The 18,442-nt window shown below is 32.4% G+C and overlaps 1 protein-coding gene across 1 annotated transcript; it reads left to right on the forward strand.

Annotated features, from left to right (window-relative positions):
* The first annotated feature begins 5,956 nt into the window (after positions 1-5,956).
* LOC110935947 (caffeic acid 3-O-methyltransferase) lies at positions 5,957-15,534 on the forward strand. The gene is made up of 4 exons (XM_022178290.2): positions 5,957-6,402; positions 8,898-9,208; positions 14,810-14,874; positions 15,083-15,534. Exons 1-4 carry the CDS (start codon positions 5,972-5,974, stop codon positions 15,377-15,379), a joined length of 1,104 nt encoding a protein of 367 aa, XP_022033982.1. The 5' UTR covers positions 5,957-5,971; the 3' UTR covers positions 15,380-15,534.
* Positions 15,535-18,442: the final 2,908 nt, after the last annotated feature.

An 18,442-nucleotide genomic window follows, 5' to 3' on the forward strand; every position in this document is an offset into this window, starting at 1 on the left:
AACACAAACAAACATAAACGAACACAAAATGCATCAATTATTTAAAAATAAAAAATCAACATTGTTAATCTTATGCATTAGACATAATCACCCAAAATAAATATCAAGCAAACTACTTGACATAATCTAAAAACTAATTCGACATAGTAACCATAAACATACTGGTACTAGAATAATTAATGTCTCAAAGAAAAGTCATGGAACTTGGATGCTATTGTGAGGATGGAAAAGGGAAGCGTAACATAAACGATGTGTGGATGAGGATTTCTAGCTATTGTGAGGATGGAAAGGGGAAGCGTGATATAAACGATGTGTGGATGAGGATTTCTAGCTATTGTAAGGATGGAAAGGGGAAGCGTCACATAAACGATGTGTGGATGAGGATTTCTAGCTAGCTTAAGGGCATGTTTGGCTAAGCTTATTAGAGGTAAAAAGGACTTTTGGGAAAAGGACTTTTGGGAAAAGGACTTTTTGAAAAGAAGTTTAAAAATAAAGTGTTTGGATTAGCTTATTGATGTAAAATGACTAAAATGGGCATTCTTTTAGATATAAGAGGGTAAAGAAGGGTTATATTGGTAATTTCATTTTTGAAAAGTCACTTTTGGATCCAAAAGTCAGGAATTCTTGGCTTTTCAAAACCTTCAATTTCCTTCTTTGCTTTAAGCTATTTCAAAAAGGACTTATCCATTATCCAAACATAAAAATAGCTTATTGACTTATCAATAAGCTAATAAGCTAATAAGTCATTTTGAGAAGCCCATCCAAACATGCCCTAAATATAACTAGTTTTTTTATATCGTGCGTTGCGGCGAAACCGAGCAAATGATAATGTAAAACAAACCTGATTTGAAATAAAGCATGTTGTTCAGAAAGTCAAACCATTAAAACGATTTATTTTATCATTGTACCGTTTTATGATAACAAATAAATACTTTATTTTGAGTATAACCTCGTTTTGAACAAAACTTATAACGGAATGTCAGGGAAAGAAATCAAGCACAACTACGTACTTAAGTTTTTAGAAAAAAGTTATAAACGTAACTTATTAAAAAAGTATCAAATTAATCGATAAATTAATATATGTTCAAAAAAAAAAGAAAAAAACAATTATTAAAAAAAGGTAAAGGAAATATATGTTTAAAAAAAGAAAAATATGTTATTAAAAGTAAATATAATAATAAACTATTATAATATATTAAACAATAAAATAATAAAAAACTATAAATTATTATAAAAATAAAATTACTATTCATTATCCCTCGAAAACAATATATATATAATATATATATAATATAATATATATATAATGGTGATAAACTGATAATTAAAAGTTAAAAAAATATAAGAAGTTTAAACGATATGGTAATAAACAAAGTTAAAAATACAATAAAAAAATTTAATAGCCGAACATGAATGAACGTAAATGGCCGAACATGAACGAACGAGCACTAACGAACACCACCAAACACTAACGAATGTAAACAAACAAAAGTGTACAATCATAAATGAACACCTTACCGAACATTGACGAACACAATTGAAGACATCTGTTCATGTTTGTTCAGTTAATTAATTAAATAAAATTCTTGTTCAAATTTGTTTGTTTATTAAACTGAAAGACGGAAACAAACTTCGAATCAAACAGTTCACAAATGGTTCGTTAAACTTTCGATTCGTTTATAAAATAAAAAAAAAGTGGAGTTCTTTTACCATGAGAATTGTGTAAGAAGGTTTTTATTATTAAAAAAAATAGTGTGTTAATTTTTTTTTTTTTTTGGAAAATATGTTTTTTAATAGAATGTCACGTAATGTTTTGAAAAATACAAGGAAAAGATAATTAATTGATTTCAAATTTTGTGCATCATTGATTTTTTTTCAAAAATAGTCAACGAAAAAGGAAAGTTAGTAATTATTCAATATATAATGAAAAAAATTACTTTATTTTTTCTTATTTAAAGTCAAAGTCACATTCTTTTTTTAACGACCAACAAAAATTTATTCATCAACTAGCAAGGGGCTAGCACCACAATTACATCCACCAACAAGGAACAAAACAAGAATCAACAAAAAGAAAAAACAATACAAACAAAAAGCTCAAAAAACATCAAACCTCCCCCATCTGTCGCAATTCAGGTTAGTCTCTTTCGAATGATTCTTGACCCATTGGTAGCTTATATATTTGATTTCCTTTACGGCCACAGAAACCGAGATAGGAGTTTGTTCGAACACAATCTTGTTCCTCATCCTCCCCCTCCAGATACTCCAAAGATACACAAGAGTAATGGCATGTATCAACTTCTTTCTTTTAGCTGATCCGAGCACCAAATCGCTAATGTGAATCAAATTCAACATACTATATGTGAAAAAATCCAGAATCTTGCACCACTGAGTGGTGACGGTCCACACTATTTGGGCAAACTGACACGACGCGAAGAGATGCTCACAGGCTTCCGGAAGTTAGTTACTAAGAGGGCAAAATATCGAAGTCGGCTGGATCCCTTTTATTAGCAATGTAGTTCTTGTCGATAGACTTTCCACCATCGCACGCCAACCAATGACCCCTACCTTTTTTGGCGTCCAGTTATTCCACTTGAAGACTGAAGCTGGCAGAGACATGTTGAAAGACAAAACGTGATGTTTAATGGTGCCAACCGAAAATTTTCCGTTCGGGTCAAGATCCCAAATCCAGTGTTCTTTTTTATCTAGCACTGAATCCCCATTAGCTTCTGAGAGAGCTGCTGTAGTTCCAATATTTCCGTCGTAGATGCTGGTTCTCGATTCTAGCCCCACTTTAGTGTCACCTCTTACGTGGTGTTAACCACACGAACCGACATTGTGCACATTTTATTGGACTCAATACTGAAGAGGGCTGGAAACTCCTGAGCCAAGGGTAGGTCACCCAACCATGTATCTATCCAAAATAAGATGTCGACCCCATTCCCGAGCACCCCTTTAATCTGGTTTGATAAACTCAAATTTGAACTTTCCAACTCAGCCGAAATGCTCCAAATTTGTTTCCATGGGTCGGGTATCGATATCTTGGCTAGAATTTCCAGGACCTTGGCTTGTTATAAATCGCCCAAATAACCTTTCTCCATAAGCCATCTTTCTCAACCTTAAACCTCCACCAGGGCGGATCTATGTATTGAGGTGCGAGTTCACACGAACCCACTCGGTTTCGAATTTTCAATAAGGAACCTATAGAAAAAAATATGGTGAACCCATAAATATTATGTTATATGAACCCATACGCAAAAGTGATGAAGGCTCCACGGTTAAGGCTTCTCACTTCTAAACAATAGATCTTATGTTCAATTCTTGTTGTAGCCGTGTTTTGATTTAGTTTCCTAACTTTTTGGTGAGGTAAACTTCCAATTTCTTTCGGTTTCTTTACGTATCTTTGACTCTATTCTATGATGAATATTTTCCTATATGTAGTCTTTACTATCCTTGGTAGTTATTTCATTGGGAGAAGTTGCAATTAGTGCTAAACTGCTAATGGTAGTCATTTCTAGGAATGGCAACGGGCCGGGTATTGGTAATCCCACGCCTGTACTCAGTTGTAATTTTTTGTCCCACACCCAGCCCGTTACCCGCCGGGTATTTGTTGGGTAATTATAACTCGATTTGTGAACAAATGTAACAGTAAACTATCATCCTTTTATGCAATCTGTAAGCAACAATCTGTGAACATAATTAGTAACCTACTTAAACAAATTTAGTAACTAGATTTTAAGAAATAATCTTTGAACACTAAGCAATCTTGTGTGAACAAGAGTGTAAAAAACTTCATGCCAACAGTATCGAACAAGATGACAAACTAACATGAAAAATAACTTAATCTGTGAACAAGAATCGATTTATTCAGCAATGATCTTAGTCCTATACTAATAAGTGCATGTAGTATGTTTATATGTATGGAAATTTATAATATGATTTTTTCCGGTATTATTCGGGTAAATGGGCCGGGTATCGGGCGGGTATCACTAAATCCCATACCCGTACCCATGCCCGAATTTTTTCCCTATTTAAACCCATACCCGACCCATACCCATCGGGCTTCAGGTATACCGTGCCCGTATGTTTCGAGTTTCGGGTTTACCCGTCGGGTTTGGGGTTTTTTTGCCATCCCTAGTCATTTCCAACCATTGGTGGTATCGTTGTATTGATTCTAAGAGAGTGAATGAATTGCGAGTTGAATTTGTTCTCATTCTTCAAACAACTCATCTTATATTGTTTTCTATAACTTATATTGTTTTCTATCACTGACCAAAAGAGTTAGTATGTTACTAAAATCAATCTAGATATGTAATGCAATTCATTTTATACTATGTGGTAGGGAGATGACTTTTATTTTTGTTAATTAGTTAAAGTCTGAATAGTTGAATGATTATGTGTATATGTATATCTAAATGAGATACTTGGTGATTTTAAACGGTGCTTTTTTTAATTTTTAATGACAGTGTTTTTTTGTATACGTATCGTTAGTGACGAAACTTGAGATTTCCGACCCGGGGGTCGAAAATGTATATACCTAATAAAATTATAAAACCGGGGGTCGAAAACGTATATACCTAAAAAATTCTATACGAAAACTACATACACTACTGAGAGAAAAGTTCGGGGTCCCCCCCCCCCGGGGCCCCTACAAAGTTGCGCCCCTGCGTATTGTATTTTTGTTATGTGATGAACCTTACCCATCCCAACCCGACCCGATCCGAACAGTCGAACTAACCCAAAAGAATTTTATGTCCGATCCAATGAAATTGGAGCATCTAAAAATAGTGAACCCACCAAAAAAAAATTTCCTGGATCCGCAACTGACCTCTACCACCACTTTGCGAGCATGGCGAGATTGGTATCTTTCAGAGAACCGAACCCCATCTCGCCGTATTCAACTGGAGCGATAACCTTCTCCCAAACAATCCAATTCCCCTTAGTTTTGTCTTCCGCGCCACTCCAGAAAAATGATCTCCGAATGCTTTCGAGTTCTTTAATCACTTGAACCGATATATAATGAAAAAAAATACTTTATTTTTACTTCTTAAAAGTCAAAGTCACATGTTTAATTTGTTACATCTTTTCTCTACCATAAATACAAAGGGCATGTTAATATACTTTATTGTTATGTGATGCCTATTATACGGGTTTTGGATACAATACAATGTTTTAATAGATCTCACGCATTATTGGGTTTTGGATACAAGACAATGTTTTAATAGATCTGAGACATATCATTGGTATACACAAAATTAAAAATAATATTTTTTTCTCGATTTTAGGGTGTAGTTTTCTTTTAAATTCGACTAGTTGTACAATTTGCTGACATATCACTGGTAAACACAAGTTAAAATATTATTTTTTCTCAATTTTAGGGTATAGTTTTATTTTAAACAACAAAACCTATAAAAGCTAAATGGGGTTCATATAGATTTAATGAAAAATAATCAAATATGTGTGGTAAAAAATCCAGGGTGTTTAGAATTCGATTTGGATTCGAAAATTCGAAATTCGACTCAATTCAAATTTAATTATCAAGGTTCGAATTCGGGTTGATTAGTATTCGAGTCTAGTAATCGAATACGAATTTATGATTTTCAATTCGATTTGATTTGAAATTCGAATTCAGTTTATATATAAAATACAACCTCTGTCTGATATGTTAAAAGATTTCTTTTTAAGCTAAAATAGTTAAACTGGCTAAACTAGAGAGGCCAAAACAGGAATTTACTCAATTTTTTAATATATACACACACATATAACTTGACAATAGAAAAAGTGTGATCAATGGCCTAAATCACTTCATATATATCTTACGTAAATTCACATTTGCATTTAATTTTAACTCTGTCTGTGTGTGTGAGAGAGAGAGTGTGTAGTAGTAGTAGTTAGTGTGTGTATATTTGATTATTTTGACCGACTGCTACCTAACTCTGCACAACTTGTATATAAAGGATTACAACATGAGGGGATGGAGTGTGATAAGTTGTTAACAAACAAAAACATTGATAAGAGTTGTGTGAAAATGGGTTCTGAGGATAACTTTACTTATGCAATGGAATTGATCCACGCCACAACATTGTCCATGGTGTTGGTTAATACAGTCAAGCTCAAGGTACTAGAGACTATAGCCAAGGAGGGACCGGATGCCCGACTCTCTGGTCGGGATATTGCTTCTCGTTTATCAATCCCCAACCAAGATGCCCCTGACATGATTGACCGGATGCTTCGTTTGCTCGCAACCCACTCGATTGTCACTTGCACCGAAGGGGTCCATGAATCTAAGCCTATTCGAGTGTATGGACTCACCCCCGTTAGTAAATACTTCATCCCGAACGAAGAGGGGATATCCTTAGGTCCCATGGCGCAGTTGGTTCAAGATAAAGTATTTGTCGATAGTTGGTAAGTTTAGTCATATCATCTATTTATATCATCTACGTATCATAACTTTATTTAATGATTTCTATATAAAAAACTCAGAGCAGTTATAAGAATGCAAAAAAAAAAAAAATGAATGCTTGATGTTCCAAAGTATGAATATTTTTCTCTAAGTTATGTTAAATACAATAGGTTCTTTTTTTTTTTCATAACATAGCAGGTTAAGGAAAACTCCATTTTTGTGGTATAAACTTTCTATACAATTTGTTTGCTAAAATATATTTTAATTATACACTTACGAAAATAATCTCACCTATATACTCCTATCACTAGTGGAATTACCCGGGCTTCGCAACGGGTTTTCGACCGGTATCAATTCGGTTCGGTACGGTATTGCCATCTGAGATAGCATCCGAAAGGCATATTCTCAAGAGGATATCAATATATGTTTTACATCGATCGAAAACTATAAAAATGAATAACGGTACTGGTACCAATATTGTTCCACATGTATCGATTCGATTTGTTAGGTACTGCTATCATACCGGCAATCGCTTTAACTTACATTACCAAAAGAAATACTTTATTTGCGAATAAAACTCCGTTTTCGACGAATTTTAGATCGACATGTTCTGAAAACCATAAAAAAATACAGTGCCGGTACCGATGTTTATATTTGACCCGTTCGAATATACCTTTTATTGAATCTTAGAAAAAAATAAGCATGCCGTAACAATATATTCAAAATTTTATATAAAACACTATATCATACTGCTAAAATAACGAAAAAAACGTAAGCTTTGAGGATATCTATATTTGTGCTTTGATCATTTGTATATTACTATCCACAAGTCAGGTTTTAGTAAAATTTATATCAAGACGTACATAAAAATATGTACGTCGCAACAACGTACCTGTAATTTTATAAAATATCGTAATTTAAAATTTATAGGCGAAAATATATTTTGTTGAAAAGTATTTATAGTTATAAGCGAAATGATAGTATGTTAAAAAAATAATTATAATAACAAGAGTAAATAGCCAAAATGTTCCATGAGGTTTGGTCACTTTTGCCATTTTAATTCAAAGCTCAACCCTTTTGAATCTGGGTCCCTATGGTTTCAATTTTGTTATCATTTTTATCCAAAATAAAAAACTGTTCAGATTTTTCAGTTAACATCTAGTTTTTTTTGTGTATTTCATCCCTTTTAATGAAAGGCAAAATGATCTTTTAACATTTTATTATAAAAATTAAAAAAATCTGACCATTTTCCCTTCATTAAAAGGGAGGAAAAAGACAAAAAACTGAATATTAACTGAAAAATCTAACAAGATTTTGCTTTTGAATGAGAATGAAAATGGAAATAAAATTGAAATTACATGGACCCATATTATAAAGGTTTAAGTTTTGGAAAAAAGTGACAAAAGTGACCAAACCCCAGGTACTATTTTGGCAGTTTACACTTATATGAATTTAATCGTTAATCTGGGGTTAACGCTTTTGATAGAGACATGTAGGTCTCAAATTCAAGTCTGAGCAAATTTTATGTGGTTTAGAATAACTGGTGTATGGAAGGAGTAACGTTTGTTGTTAAAAAAATATATGAATCGAATTCTTCTATTTTTATAGATCTATAAATAATCTTGTAATTGTAAATATAGTTATTTTTCTCAACGTTAGGCTATTTTGTTACTAAAAACTGATATAACCACTATATTGTTTATGTATGCAAGGATTATTGCTCTCTAGTCTCTACAATCTCATCAAAAGATATTCTCGTCTGTTTTAATTTATTTAACGTAACACATATATTTTTAAACTTGTTTTTTAGTTATCTGGGTGAAAAGGGCACCCATCTAGTAACCTGTTTGAACCCATGAACTAATCAACAGGAAAAATCTCATTTAAACCCACGCTAATCCATTTCAACCTTGAAAGGAGGGGGTGTCTTTCTAGTTGAACTCACTATCAATTTCAACTACCATCTAATAATTGTGTATACCACATCACTATCCAATACAAAATTAATTAAATAAACAGAACATTGAAATTTGTATCAATGGGATGGTGGTATATTGACAAACTCAAAGCTTTTAAATACCTACGTTTGAGAGATGAGGTCTTGGGTTCAAGTCTCACAGACGACATGAATTAAAAAAATTTGCTGTTAAAAAAACAAAACATGGAAACTTGTGTCAAATCACATCCCATAATCCATCTAGCGTTGGTTCATGAACCCGGAGTTGATCCCGCTATCCCATCCCATGGCGTGTTTCCATGGAACCTATCGAACCCGTTGATGCCATTTAGTGAGCGCCCCGGGTACGTACCCTAAATAAAGATTATATAATTAAGCGGAAAATACAATGACAATAAATAGTTATATGTGTTTTGAAAGTTTATGACAAAAAATATCAGTCACATACCTAGTCTCTTTTTTAAACTAGAAAAAATAGTGATGTTTTTAACTGCTTTACTTCTATTGACATGCAACGTTATTTCATGTTTATGTAACAAGGTTTGAACTTGAAGATGCAGTACTTAATGGAGGTGTTCCGTTTGACAAGGTTCATGGAGCACATTCATTTGAATATCCAGCACTAGATGCTAGGTTCAATAAGGTTTTCAATCAAGCTATGTTGAATCATACCACTATTTTAATGAAGGAAATTCTAGAGCATTATCGAGGTTTCGACAACCTTGAACGTGTGGTTGATGTTGGAGGTGGTTTAGGACACACTCTTGCTATGATAATATCGAAACATCCTAACATTAAGGGTATTAATTTTGATTTGCCACATGTGACTCAACATGCGCAGCTCTATGAAGGTACACATTCTATATGTTTCATTACTACTACTGACTACATATGTCATTTGCACTTATCTTTTACGTTTTTTTATTTTTTGAAAATTGTAGGAAAAATTTAACTAATTATCACTTATAAACATGTAAAAGATAGTTACGTTTATAAGGTTTCTAGGTGTAAGCAACTATATATATATATATATATATATATATATATATATATATATATGTATATATAGGAGAGGATTCAAGCGAAAACTCCTTTTATTATGAAAACTTGAAATTAAAAAAGCCTAAAAAACATACTAATTTTTTTTTTATAAATTTTCGCTGCTTTTTATACGTAAAAAAAGACTTTTCTTTCAAAAAAAATGTAGTGCACAATAGGGGTGTGCAAAAAACCGAATTAACCGAACCATAACCGAATTAACCGAAACACCGAACCGAAAAAACTGGTGGGTCGGTTAATGGTTTTTTTGAAAACCGAAAGTAGCGGGTTTGTTGTGGTTATCATTTTTTCTATACCCACCATAACCGAACCGAACCGACATGTAATAAATATTTGTAGGATTTAAGACTTTCACCATATTTTTAATATTAATGTTTTTGACTGAAGATTTTTAGTACTTATAGGTTTTTCATATCATTTTTGGTTTTGGTTGAATGTTTATTTGAATTTATGGAATTTATCATATAACTTTATTTGAATATTCGATAATAATTGGTATTAATATTATAGATTATGTTTATTCCTTAATACTATGTAATATACTAATATATACAAATATGCAATAACAATTTATTACATGTTAAAAAAATAAGCTATTTTTAGCTAAGCTAAATACACGGTTAACCACCCATAACCGACCCGCTATAACCATCAAAACCAAATGACCATAACCACCATAACCAATCGGTTATGGTTTTTGGTCAAAACCGATCCATGCACACCCCTAGTGTACATGTGCAGTACACATATAATGCACATGTGCAGTACAAGTTTTTTTTTTGAATTTTTTTTTTATATATAAAAAGTAGCAAAAATTTGTAAAAAAAAATGGCATGTTTTTTAGGCTTTTTAAGTTAGGTTTCAAGTTTTGACTTTAATTAGTGGTTTTTAATTGAACTCTTATATATATACATACATCTATATATATATATATATATAGAGAGAGAGAGAGAGGATCATGAGAAAACTACATCTAAATGAGAAAACTAGAAACTAACTAAAAAAAGCCTAAAAAAAACTAAAAAACATAACATTTTTTTTTACAATTTTTTAGAATAAAAATCGCTATTTTTTATATATAAAAAAATTTTCAAAAAAAAATAAAAAATTGTTGTACTGCACATGTGCATTATATGTGTACGGACATGTACACTATGTCCGTAATAGTGCACATGTGCAATACAACAAATTTTTTTTTATTTTTTAAATTTTTTTCCATGCATAAACACTAGCGATTTTTTATAAAAATTTGTAAAAAAAAAATTGGTATATTTTTTAGGCTTTTTTAGTCAGTTTTTTGGTTTTCTCATTTAAACTAGTTTTCTCATGATCCATCCCCTATATATATATATAGGGAGGGGCTCATGTGAGAACCACCCTTATTGTGAGAAACTTGAGAACCAATGTGAACACAACCTAAAATAGCTAAAAAAACCTAACCCCCACCCCCCAAAAAACCTAAACCCCCTACCCCCCCCCCCCAAAAAAAAAAAAAAAAACCTAACCCCCCCCCCCCCCACAAAGCTAAATGCTAAAAACTAAAACCTCTAAAAAACCTAAAAAAAAACCTAAACCCTCCCCCACCCTACCCCCCAAGCTAAAATGCTAAAAACTAAACCCCCAAAAAACCTAAAAAAATCTTAAAAAATCTAAAAAATCAAAAAAAAATCTAATTTTTTTTTAATATTTTTTATGCTCAAATCGCTACTTTTAGTGGCCAAAAAAAAGTTTTTTTTTAAATTTTTTTTCTTTTTAAAATTTTTTTTTGGCTTCGAAAAGTAGCGATTTTTATATAAAAAATATTAAAAAAAAAATTTTTTTTGTGAATTTTAGCTATTTTTAGGCATTTTTGGTGTGTTCACATTGGTTCTCGCGGTTCTCACAATAAGAGGTGGTTCTCGCATGATCTTCTCCCTATATATATATATATATGACAATTATAGAAGAAAAACCTCTTTGAGTTCAAAAAACCCAAGAAACTCAACAGATAGACCACATGTTGCCACGTGTTACAACATTTTTCAGAATTCTGACATGTAACAACTTTTGTCAGGTGAGAGAAAGTTAATATGTTACACCTCTTTTGCCGTTTACGTAGATGTAACATCACATGTTACATTTTTTTTAATAGCAAATTTTGCATGGTTCTACGAATTGTAAGATTTTCGAACTTAAAATTTACGAGTTTTCAATATGTAGTGCATGTAAGAAACATATTACATGTTTTTATCAAAAAAATTAGTGTAACAGACAAGCCTGCTTACATGAAAGAAAAGTGAAAAAACAAAAAACTGCTATACGTACTTTTGTCAGTCTGTAACATGTTTCTGAAAAGTTACTTTATGTAACATCCATCAACCATAGGATTTCTAGATGGATGATGGAGACCGAGTTTCTTAAGTTTTTTGAAGTAATAAGAGTCTCTTAGTAAGGTACGCGCACGTTGCAGCCGAATCACAACACTTGGACAGTGTTTTCATAAAAGGAGGGGGGATCTAACCGGAGGACTTGAACTTTCACTTAAATCGCACATTTGTCAATAGCTTTATACATGCCAGATAAATAATAATTTGACATAAAAAGTATCAAATATGTATCAAATCCATTGTTGGATCTCGCTAAACGTACACACAAATACCACCATTCTTCATCATCACCTTGATAATTGGTTAAGGAAGTATCATTAATTCATATAAAATAATATTCGTATAAAATAATACAAGTTAACTCCATAAATAACTTTTAAAGCTATAGTTAAATATGATTTAGATAGTGACAATGTCGATGTTGGACATGGGAATCTATATTTTAACTTGTTAGTGGTTGATGGCCGGCTACTACTCGAATTGCTTCTTAAGAATTAGTTACTAATAATTAAAGTCCTAGTGGATTTTGGGTCGTAGATGAATTTACAAATAAGCATATACTAAAAGATTGAAAGTATGAAAAATTATATGACTATTTAAAAAGGGATTTTTTTTTTTAAATTACAAATATTAACCAATACACAAGTGAGAGAAAGATATCCCGCTATATTTGAAACATTAAAAGTTAAGAAAAATGTATGATCATATACAAAGAGTATTTTTTTCAACAACAAAAGTTAACTTAATTTTTTTATTTTAAAACAATATAAATAAAACATAAAATAGTTGTTTTTTAAGCCACTATATTTACATACTATTAATTTTTAACATTATGGTGGATTAGAAGTTGTACTCTAAACATATATTCTTGGACATTGTTTTTTTCTTTCTTTTTTTTTTTCCTTTTTTTTACAACACAACTAGGTGATGTGGGTTATTGTTTTGGGTCAACTCTCTTTAATTGTACGGGTACCCATTATCCCCGCTTTTTGGTACCGGTATCGGAACGGTACGGTACCGGTATTTACAGGTAAAACACCGGTAAATACAGGTACTGGTACTGAAGCGGTATATTCGGTACCGATACCCACTTTTCCCGTTTTTTCACCGGTACCGGTTTAATACCGAACATGTACCGTGCTCATCCCTAATCAACATCAAGTATTTGTTTCCCTCCACAAGACATTTGGAAACACAATGTGATCGTTTGGATATCTAACTTGATACAAAGGTGTGTAGTTAATCCTTAGGTTTGTGGTTTTAAAATGCAACAAGCGGGTCGATAGAGAAGTATAAAATAGATTCATTGCGCCGTAATTTGTAAGGGCCTAGCCGTATAAAGTAGATTTATTGTGTCGTAATTTGTAAGACTCTAGCCGCAACGCGACGGATCTTACATCTAGTTTGTTTTGTTTTTAATGATGAAGCCATATCTATAGTTTGGTTAGTGGTGTTATGTTCAAGTTTTCATGAGTTAATTAAAACCAATTTTAGATTAGGATTTAGAGATCGGAATGAGGAATAAGAAGAATTGGGTTAAGCAGCATTTACTTTGTTTTTAGAAATAACTAACAATTTCATTTCAATTTAGCAAGCGTTCATGGTCATTTACAACAATTCCACTTTAGCAAACACAAAGAATAAGAAACAAAAAAATGCTTTGTGAACCCAAAGTAACTTCAATGATACAAGTTAAACACTCTGATAACACTACATTAACACTATATGTGAATATGTTGTACTACTACTTTCCCTTTCAATCTTATTATTTTTTTCTTCTGAAGTTGGATACGAAAGTATTTAGAATTTATAGGAAAAGATTATATGACTAAACTAATACACTAACCGCTAATTAAAACCCCATATCAACCGTCATTATTCAAATTCTCCGTAGCTAAGATGTCAACTCCCTAAGTTTTTTTTTCAACCGGTTCATTCGATTTCAAATTTTTCATAGATCAAAGGTCTGCTTCAATCGATAGATGATTTATCTTTCCGCTCAGATGATCTCGGTAGAACCAGCTGAGTGTTTTTTCTTTTCCTTGTTATTTCGTATATTTATACTTGTGTTCGAATTGGAAACCTTAGGGATGAAAAGTGGACTTTACTCTAAAAACTAACAACCCGATCGTCACTTTTTTATTTGCTATGTGACGCTCGATACTCGCTCGACGGTCGTGCGAAAAATAATCGGATCGAAAGGCGCTCGTTCGATTTTGGCTCGGTTGAAAAAACGCTCAGTTCAGTTCAGTACGGTTCGGTTTGTAAACGAACCGAGCACAAGCACGAGCAAAGGTCTGATTAGTTCGGTTCGATTCGGTTCGTGAACGACCCTAATTATAATATCGTATATATATATATATATATTTGTTTATACAGGGGAGAGTTTAAATGAAATGCTAAAACCCTCTCCTATATAGGTATATATAACAATTTTGGCACTTATAATTGTAGATATACATGTTTCCACTTATGAGTGTGTACAAAGTTATAATTACGCCTAAAATTGTAGAAAAAAGTGTTTACGTGCTACTCTTGTATGAGGGAATTTGTGTAAAAGATAACCTTATTACTTTTAAATGTAGTTAAAGTTGTGTTATTGTATAGTTTATATATGTGTAAATTTTTAAAACCATAACCATGTAAATTGCTAAGATTTGTATACTTATACATGTTTATAAAAGATTTGTATACGTATATATCTTTATAAATGCAATCTTATTGTACACTTTTATTTATTTATTTTGACAAATTGATGTTGTTTTATACACTTGCTAAAACATGTAGAATTAGGAGTGTAAAATGAGATATTGGTTATTATTTACAAATAATAGACACATTTTTTAAATGATAGATTAATTCATATAAAATCACTTTAACTACCCTACATGCGATAACTAGTTGGATCAAACAACAAGAAAGCAACAATGTTACATACGTCTATTAGTTGAAAAGTGGTTAGTCGGATGTCAACGGACCATTCACATTTCGCCCATATATGTTTATATATATGTAAAATAATTGTAGGGATAGATCATGTTGGAGGAGACATGTTTAAAGAGGTTCCTAAAGGTGACGCTATTTTTATGAAGGTAACTTGGCTCAACCCTATTTTTCTAATGGTTAACTCTTACACACTCTGATCCTACCTCTAAATCTACACCTTATATCCACAATGAGGCTTGAACCCTCAACCACAACCACAACCACAACCACATGGGGATGAACTCCTCTCCAACACACCTTGATACCTACGTAAATTTTATTCTAAACATGTTGCTAAATTGACGTATGGAACAGTGGATTTTACATGATTGGAGTGATGACCATTGCATAAAGTTGCTAAAGAATTGCTATAAAGCTTTGCCAGAAAACGGAAAGGTTATCATCATAGAGGCGATTCTCCCTTTTCTACCGGACACAAGCTCTAGTGTCAAAGTCAATACCCACATGGATGTCTTCATGATGACGGTAAACACAGGGGGAAAAGAGCGCACTGAGGATGAGTTTCTTGCATTAGCTAAAAGTGCTGGATTCAAGGGGATTAAAAAGGAATGTTTTCTTTGCAACTTTTGGGTTATGGAATTTTACAAGTAGATATATATCTAGTTTATAACTTTATATACTCTATGTCTCAACAATAGTTCTTATTTCGTTGTTGTATTAAGGGGACCTAAAAATCCATGATTATATCCACTTAAAAGTTTTAAAAGATGGTTATGGCACAGTAATGATAAAGAAATTAATGAAAATAAAATGCAGATATGCTTCAGCAGTAAGAATTGAACAAATTAAGGCGGTTACATGGTGGAAGAGATTTCGTGTTCAACAATTAAAACAGATTATGTATATCCGCTAAGAGAACTCGTCTCCACTAGAGTGCAACATCTGTAGCGATGTCTACTGTCGAAGATAGTTTAAGTGCCCTAGATAGCATTGGGATTTTTGGTGTTTAAGTATTTGTGTAAGTCCTGTAAAACCGGATCTAACAAAGATATCAAACCACACCAAGTTCGTGCGGAATCCAAACTTGATGTGATTCAAGAACAAAACGAAGATTAACATGAGAATGTGGATTTCAATGCACATTTGTATTGAGAAAACAAGTCAAATATATAAAACCTAACTAGCCTCATGCAATTTTTTTTCTAAGTTGTAACTCAGAGGCTTAACCTAGAAATAAAACAAAACAAGTCAATTACATAAATCTCATGAGCCTACCTATCCCACATGGCCATAGGCATGGCCCAATTCATCTATAAAGGTCCATATCCTAATATGAACTAACCCAATGAAGCCTGCCCAACTTGTAACCATAGCTCGTTTAGGTCTATATCCTAATATGCATTAGTCTCACACTTTTAGGCCTAACAATCTCCCCCTAGTCGGATGCTATCAAATTGTCTTCAGAACATGAATGCAACAACGTCTTCAACAAAGTCTATGGTTGTTACTATGCTATAGGTGTTGTTGAAGTTTTTGACTTCTGAACTCATAGCATTGGGTCTCTTCTTCATCTCTTGAAATTAGCTTCATATTAGGATTACGATCAGCATTGCTTGAACGTCCTGTTGAAAAGAATGCGAGAGGAGGATTCTCAGCAGCTCTTTTCTTTTTCAGTCGGTTTCCTTTCAAGCACATTCTCAGGTACTTCTTCGCAAGTATTGTCACTGTCGGATGATGATTCGAATCCGGTTTTTCTGACTCTGATACATCTTGTTATTGTGATACTTCATGCTTGTCAGCAACTAACAGCATCTCATTCTTCATTAATGTAACATTCCGCAATTATTGTATTATTCATTTTTGTGTTCTCGTATTCAACCATTGTAATCCAAGACTTATGATCATAATGGAATTCATTTTATTTATTTATTTTTTTTCTCTCTTAATAGTTTTTCAATCAAACATAGGTGTTATTCATATAATCATCAAGACACGTTTAAATCATTCGAAAACCAACTTATGTTGTGTAAATTCGATATTCGAGACCCAATCAATTAACTATTGTGTTATACTATGTTTATAAATTATGTTAGAAACTTAAATTTATACAAATAACAAAAAAGAAATGCATAAAACAAACAAGCCTATAACATTAGGCCCAAAAATAAAAAAATATATAAATAGGACAATTTTCAACTTTCCGTATTTCTTTCACCACCTTAAACGCTAATATCTCACCTATAAATACCACACTCATTCCACCACTTTCCTCTGCCACTTCTCAAAGAATTCTTCATTTCTCTTGAAAGTGAGTTCCATTTCCTTTCACCTTCTTCTCTTCTTCTTGTTTTTCTTTATGTTTTCATACTTCCCCATATTGGAGAAATCCTTATGGAATGTCACCAAATGTTTACCATGGTAAACAAAGATGGTGCATCACCAAAATAAGGACCAATCTTGGGTTTTTATTTTACATGTTTTTTTATATATATTTAAGTATGTCATTTCCATCTTACATTACTAACCATGATCAATTATTAAAATTCCTAACTTAATATCGTCTAACTCTTTATTATATGACTAAACTAATACACTAACCGCTAACAATTTGCATTCATGTCTTGTCTAACTTCTAACAATTTACATTCATGTCGTAACTAACTTTTAACATTTACATTATGTTTTTACATTCATGTCTTGTCTAACTTCTAACAATTTACATTCATGTCGTACCTAACTTCTAACATTTACATTATGCTTTTGCATTCATGTCTTTTACTTCTAGTTCATGTTCACACATTTGTTTGACCCATTTGGGCTAATTCGCAAAAACCAAACCAAGACACCAAACTAACCAAATGTTTGAGTGATATTGTGTTAAGGTAGACACTTGTAATGGTTAGGATGCAAATTCCACCATATACCTACTTGCGTGAACATTTTGTGTTAGGAAACTTTATTTGTAAGTATTGAAGAAAATCTCAATCAACTGGATCTCTGAAGAAGATAACAGTCCTGAAGATCACAGCAAGATGAAGAAAATCAGATAGGACAACTGAAATGCAAAGTATCTACTAGAAAGAATCACAAGTTGATCAAGAGTTGATTTGGATTATCAGAGAAGGTAATTTCTGATGGATCTGATGATATTTCTGATGAAATATCATCAGTTTCTGACAATTCTGATCATCAGACTTTCTGATGATTTGTTCACTAGAATTTCTGATGAAGTGGTTTATCAGAAATTCTGATGAAAGCCCCACTTGTCTAAAAATCACAACTCAATCCTGCCACCCATGACCGAAGCATGACATTATTGGTTATGATGATTACAAATGCAACTTGAATGATGGATTCAATGAATATGTCAAATTGCTAGTTTACGCAGGACTTATTGCATGAATAAACAATTGTTTATTCATGTCCACAGCCGTCTATAAATAGAAGGCTCGAGAGGCAGAAGATACTTGAGTTTGAAGCTTAGCATTCATATACAAACACTCAAACTCCACTACTCTTCTCACCCACAGAAATCAAGATTCATTTGTATTAGATAATAATCTTATAATCACCTTGTTAAACTAATTTGTTTCAAAGTGATATAAACTTGATAATTCTGTAGGTCTTGTTTCTTGAAAGTCTGATTTCCATTTCCGCACATCTTTTTCACATATACTGAAATCACTTGTCATATTACGTAAAAAGAAGTTGTTA

The sequence above is a fragment of the Helianthus annuus genome, chromosome 16, assembly GCF_002127325.2.
Source record: "Helianthus annuus cultivar XRQ/B chromosome 16, HanXRQr2.0-SUNRISE, whole genome shotgun sequence".
In the NCBI taxonomy this organism is placed as follows: Eukaryota; Viridiplantae; Streptophyta; class Magnoliopsida; order Asterales; family Asteraceae; genus Helianthus; species Helianthus annuus.

Excerpts from the sequence above, each read along its gene's own strand:
- LOC110935947 (XM_022178290.2), top strand. The coding sequence starts at position 5,972 with ATGGAGTGTGATAAGTTGTTAACAAACAAAAACATTGATAAGAGTTGT. Across the intron at positions 9,209-14,809 it reads ACATGCGCAGCTCTATGAAG|GGATAGATCATGTTGGAGGA; the intron begins GTACACATTCTA and ends AAATAATTGTAG. Across the intron at positions 14,875-15,082 it reads GTGACGCTATTTTTATGAAG|TGGATTTTACATGATTGGAG; the intron begins GTAACTTGGCTC and ends CGTATGGAACAG.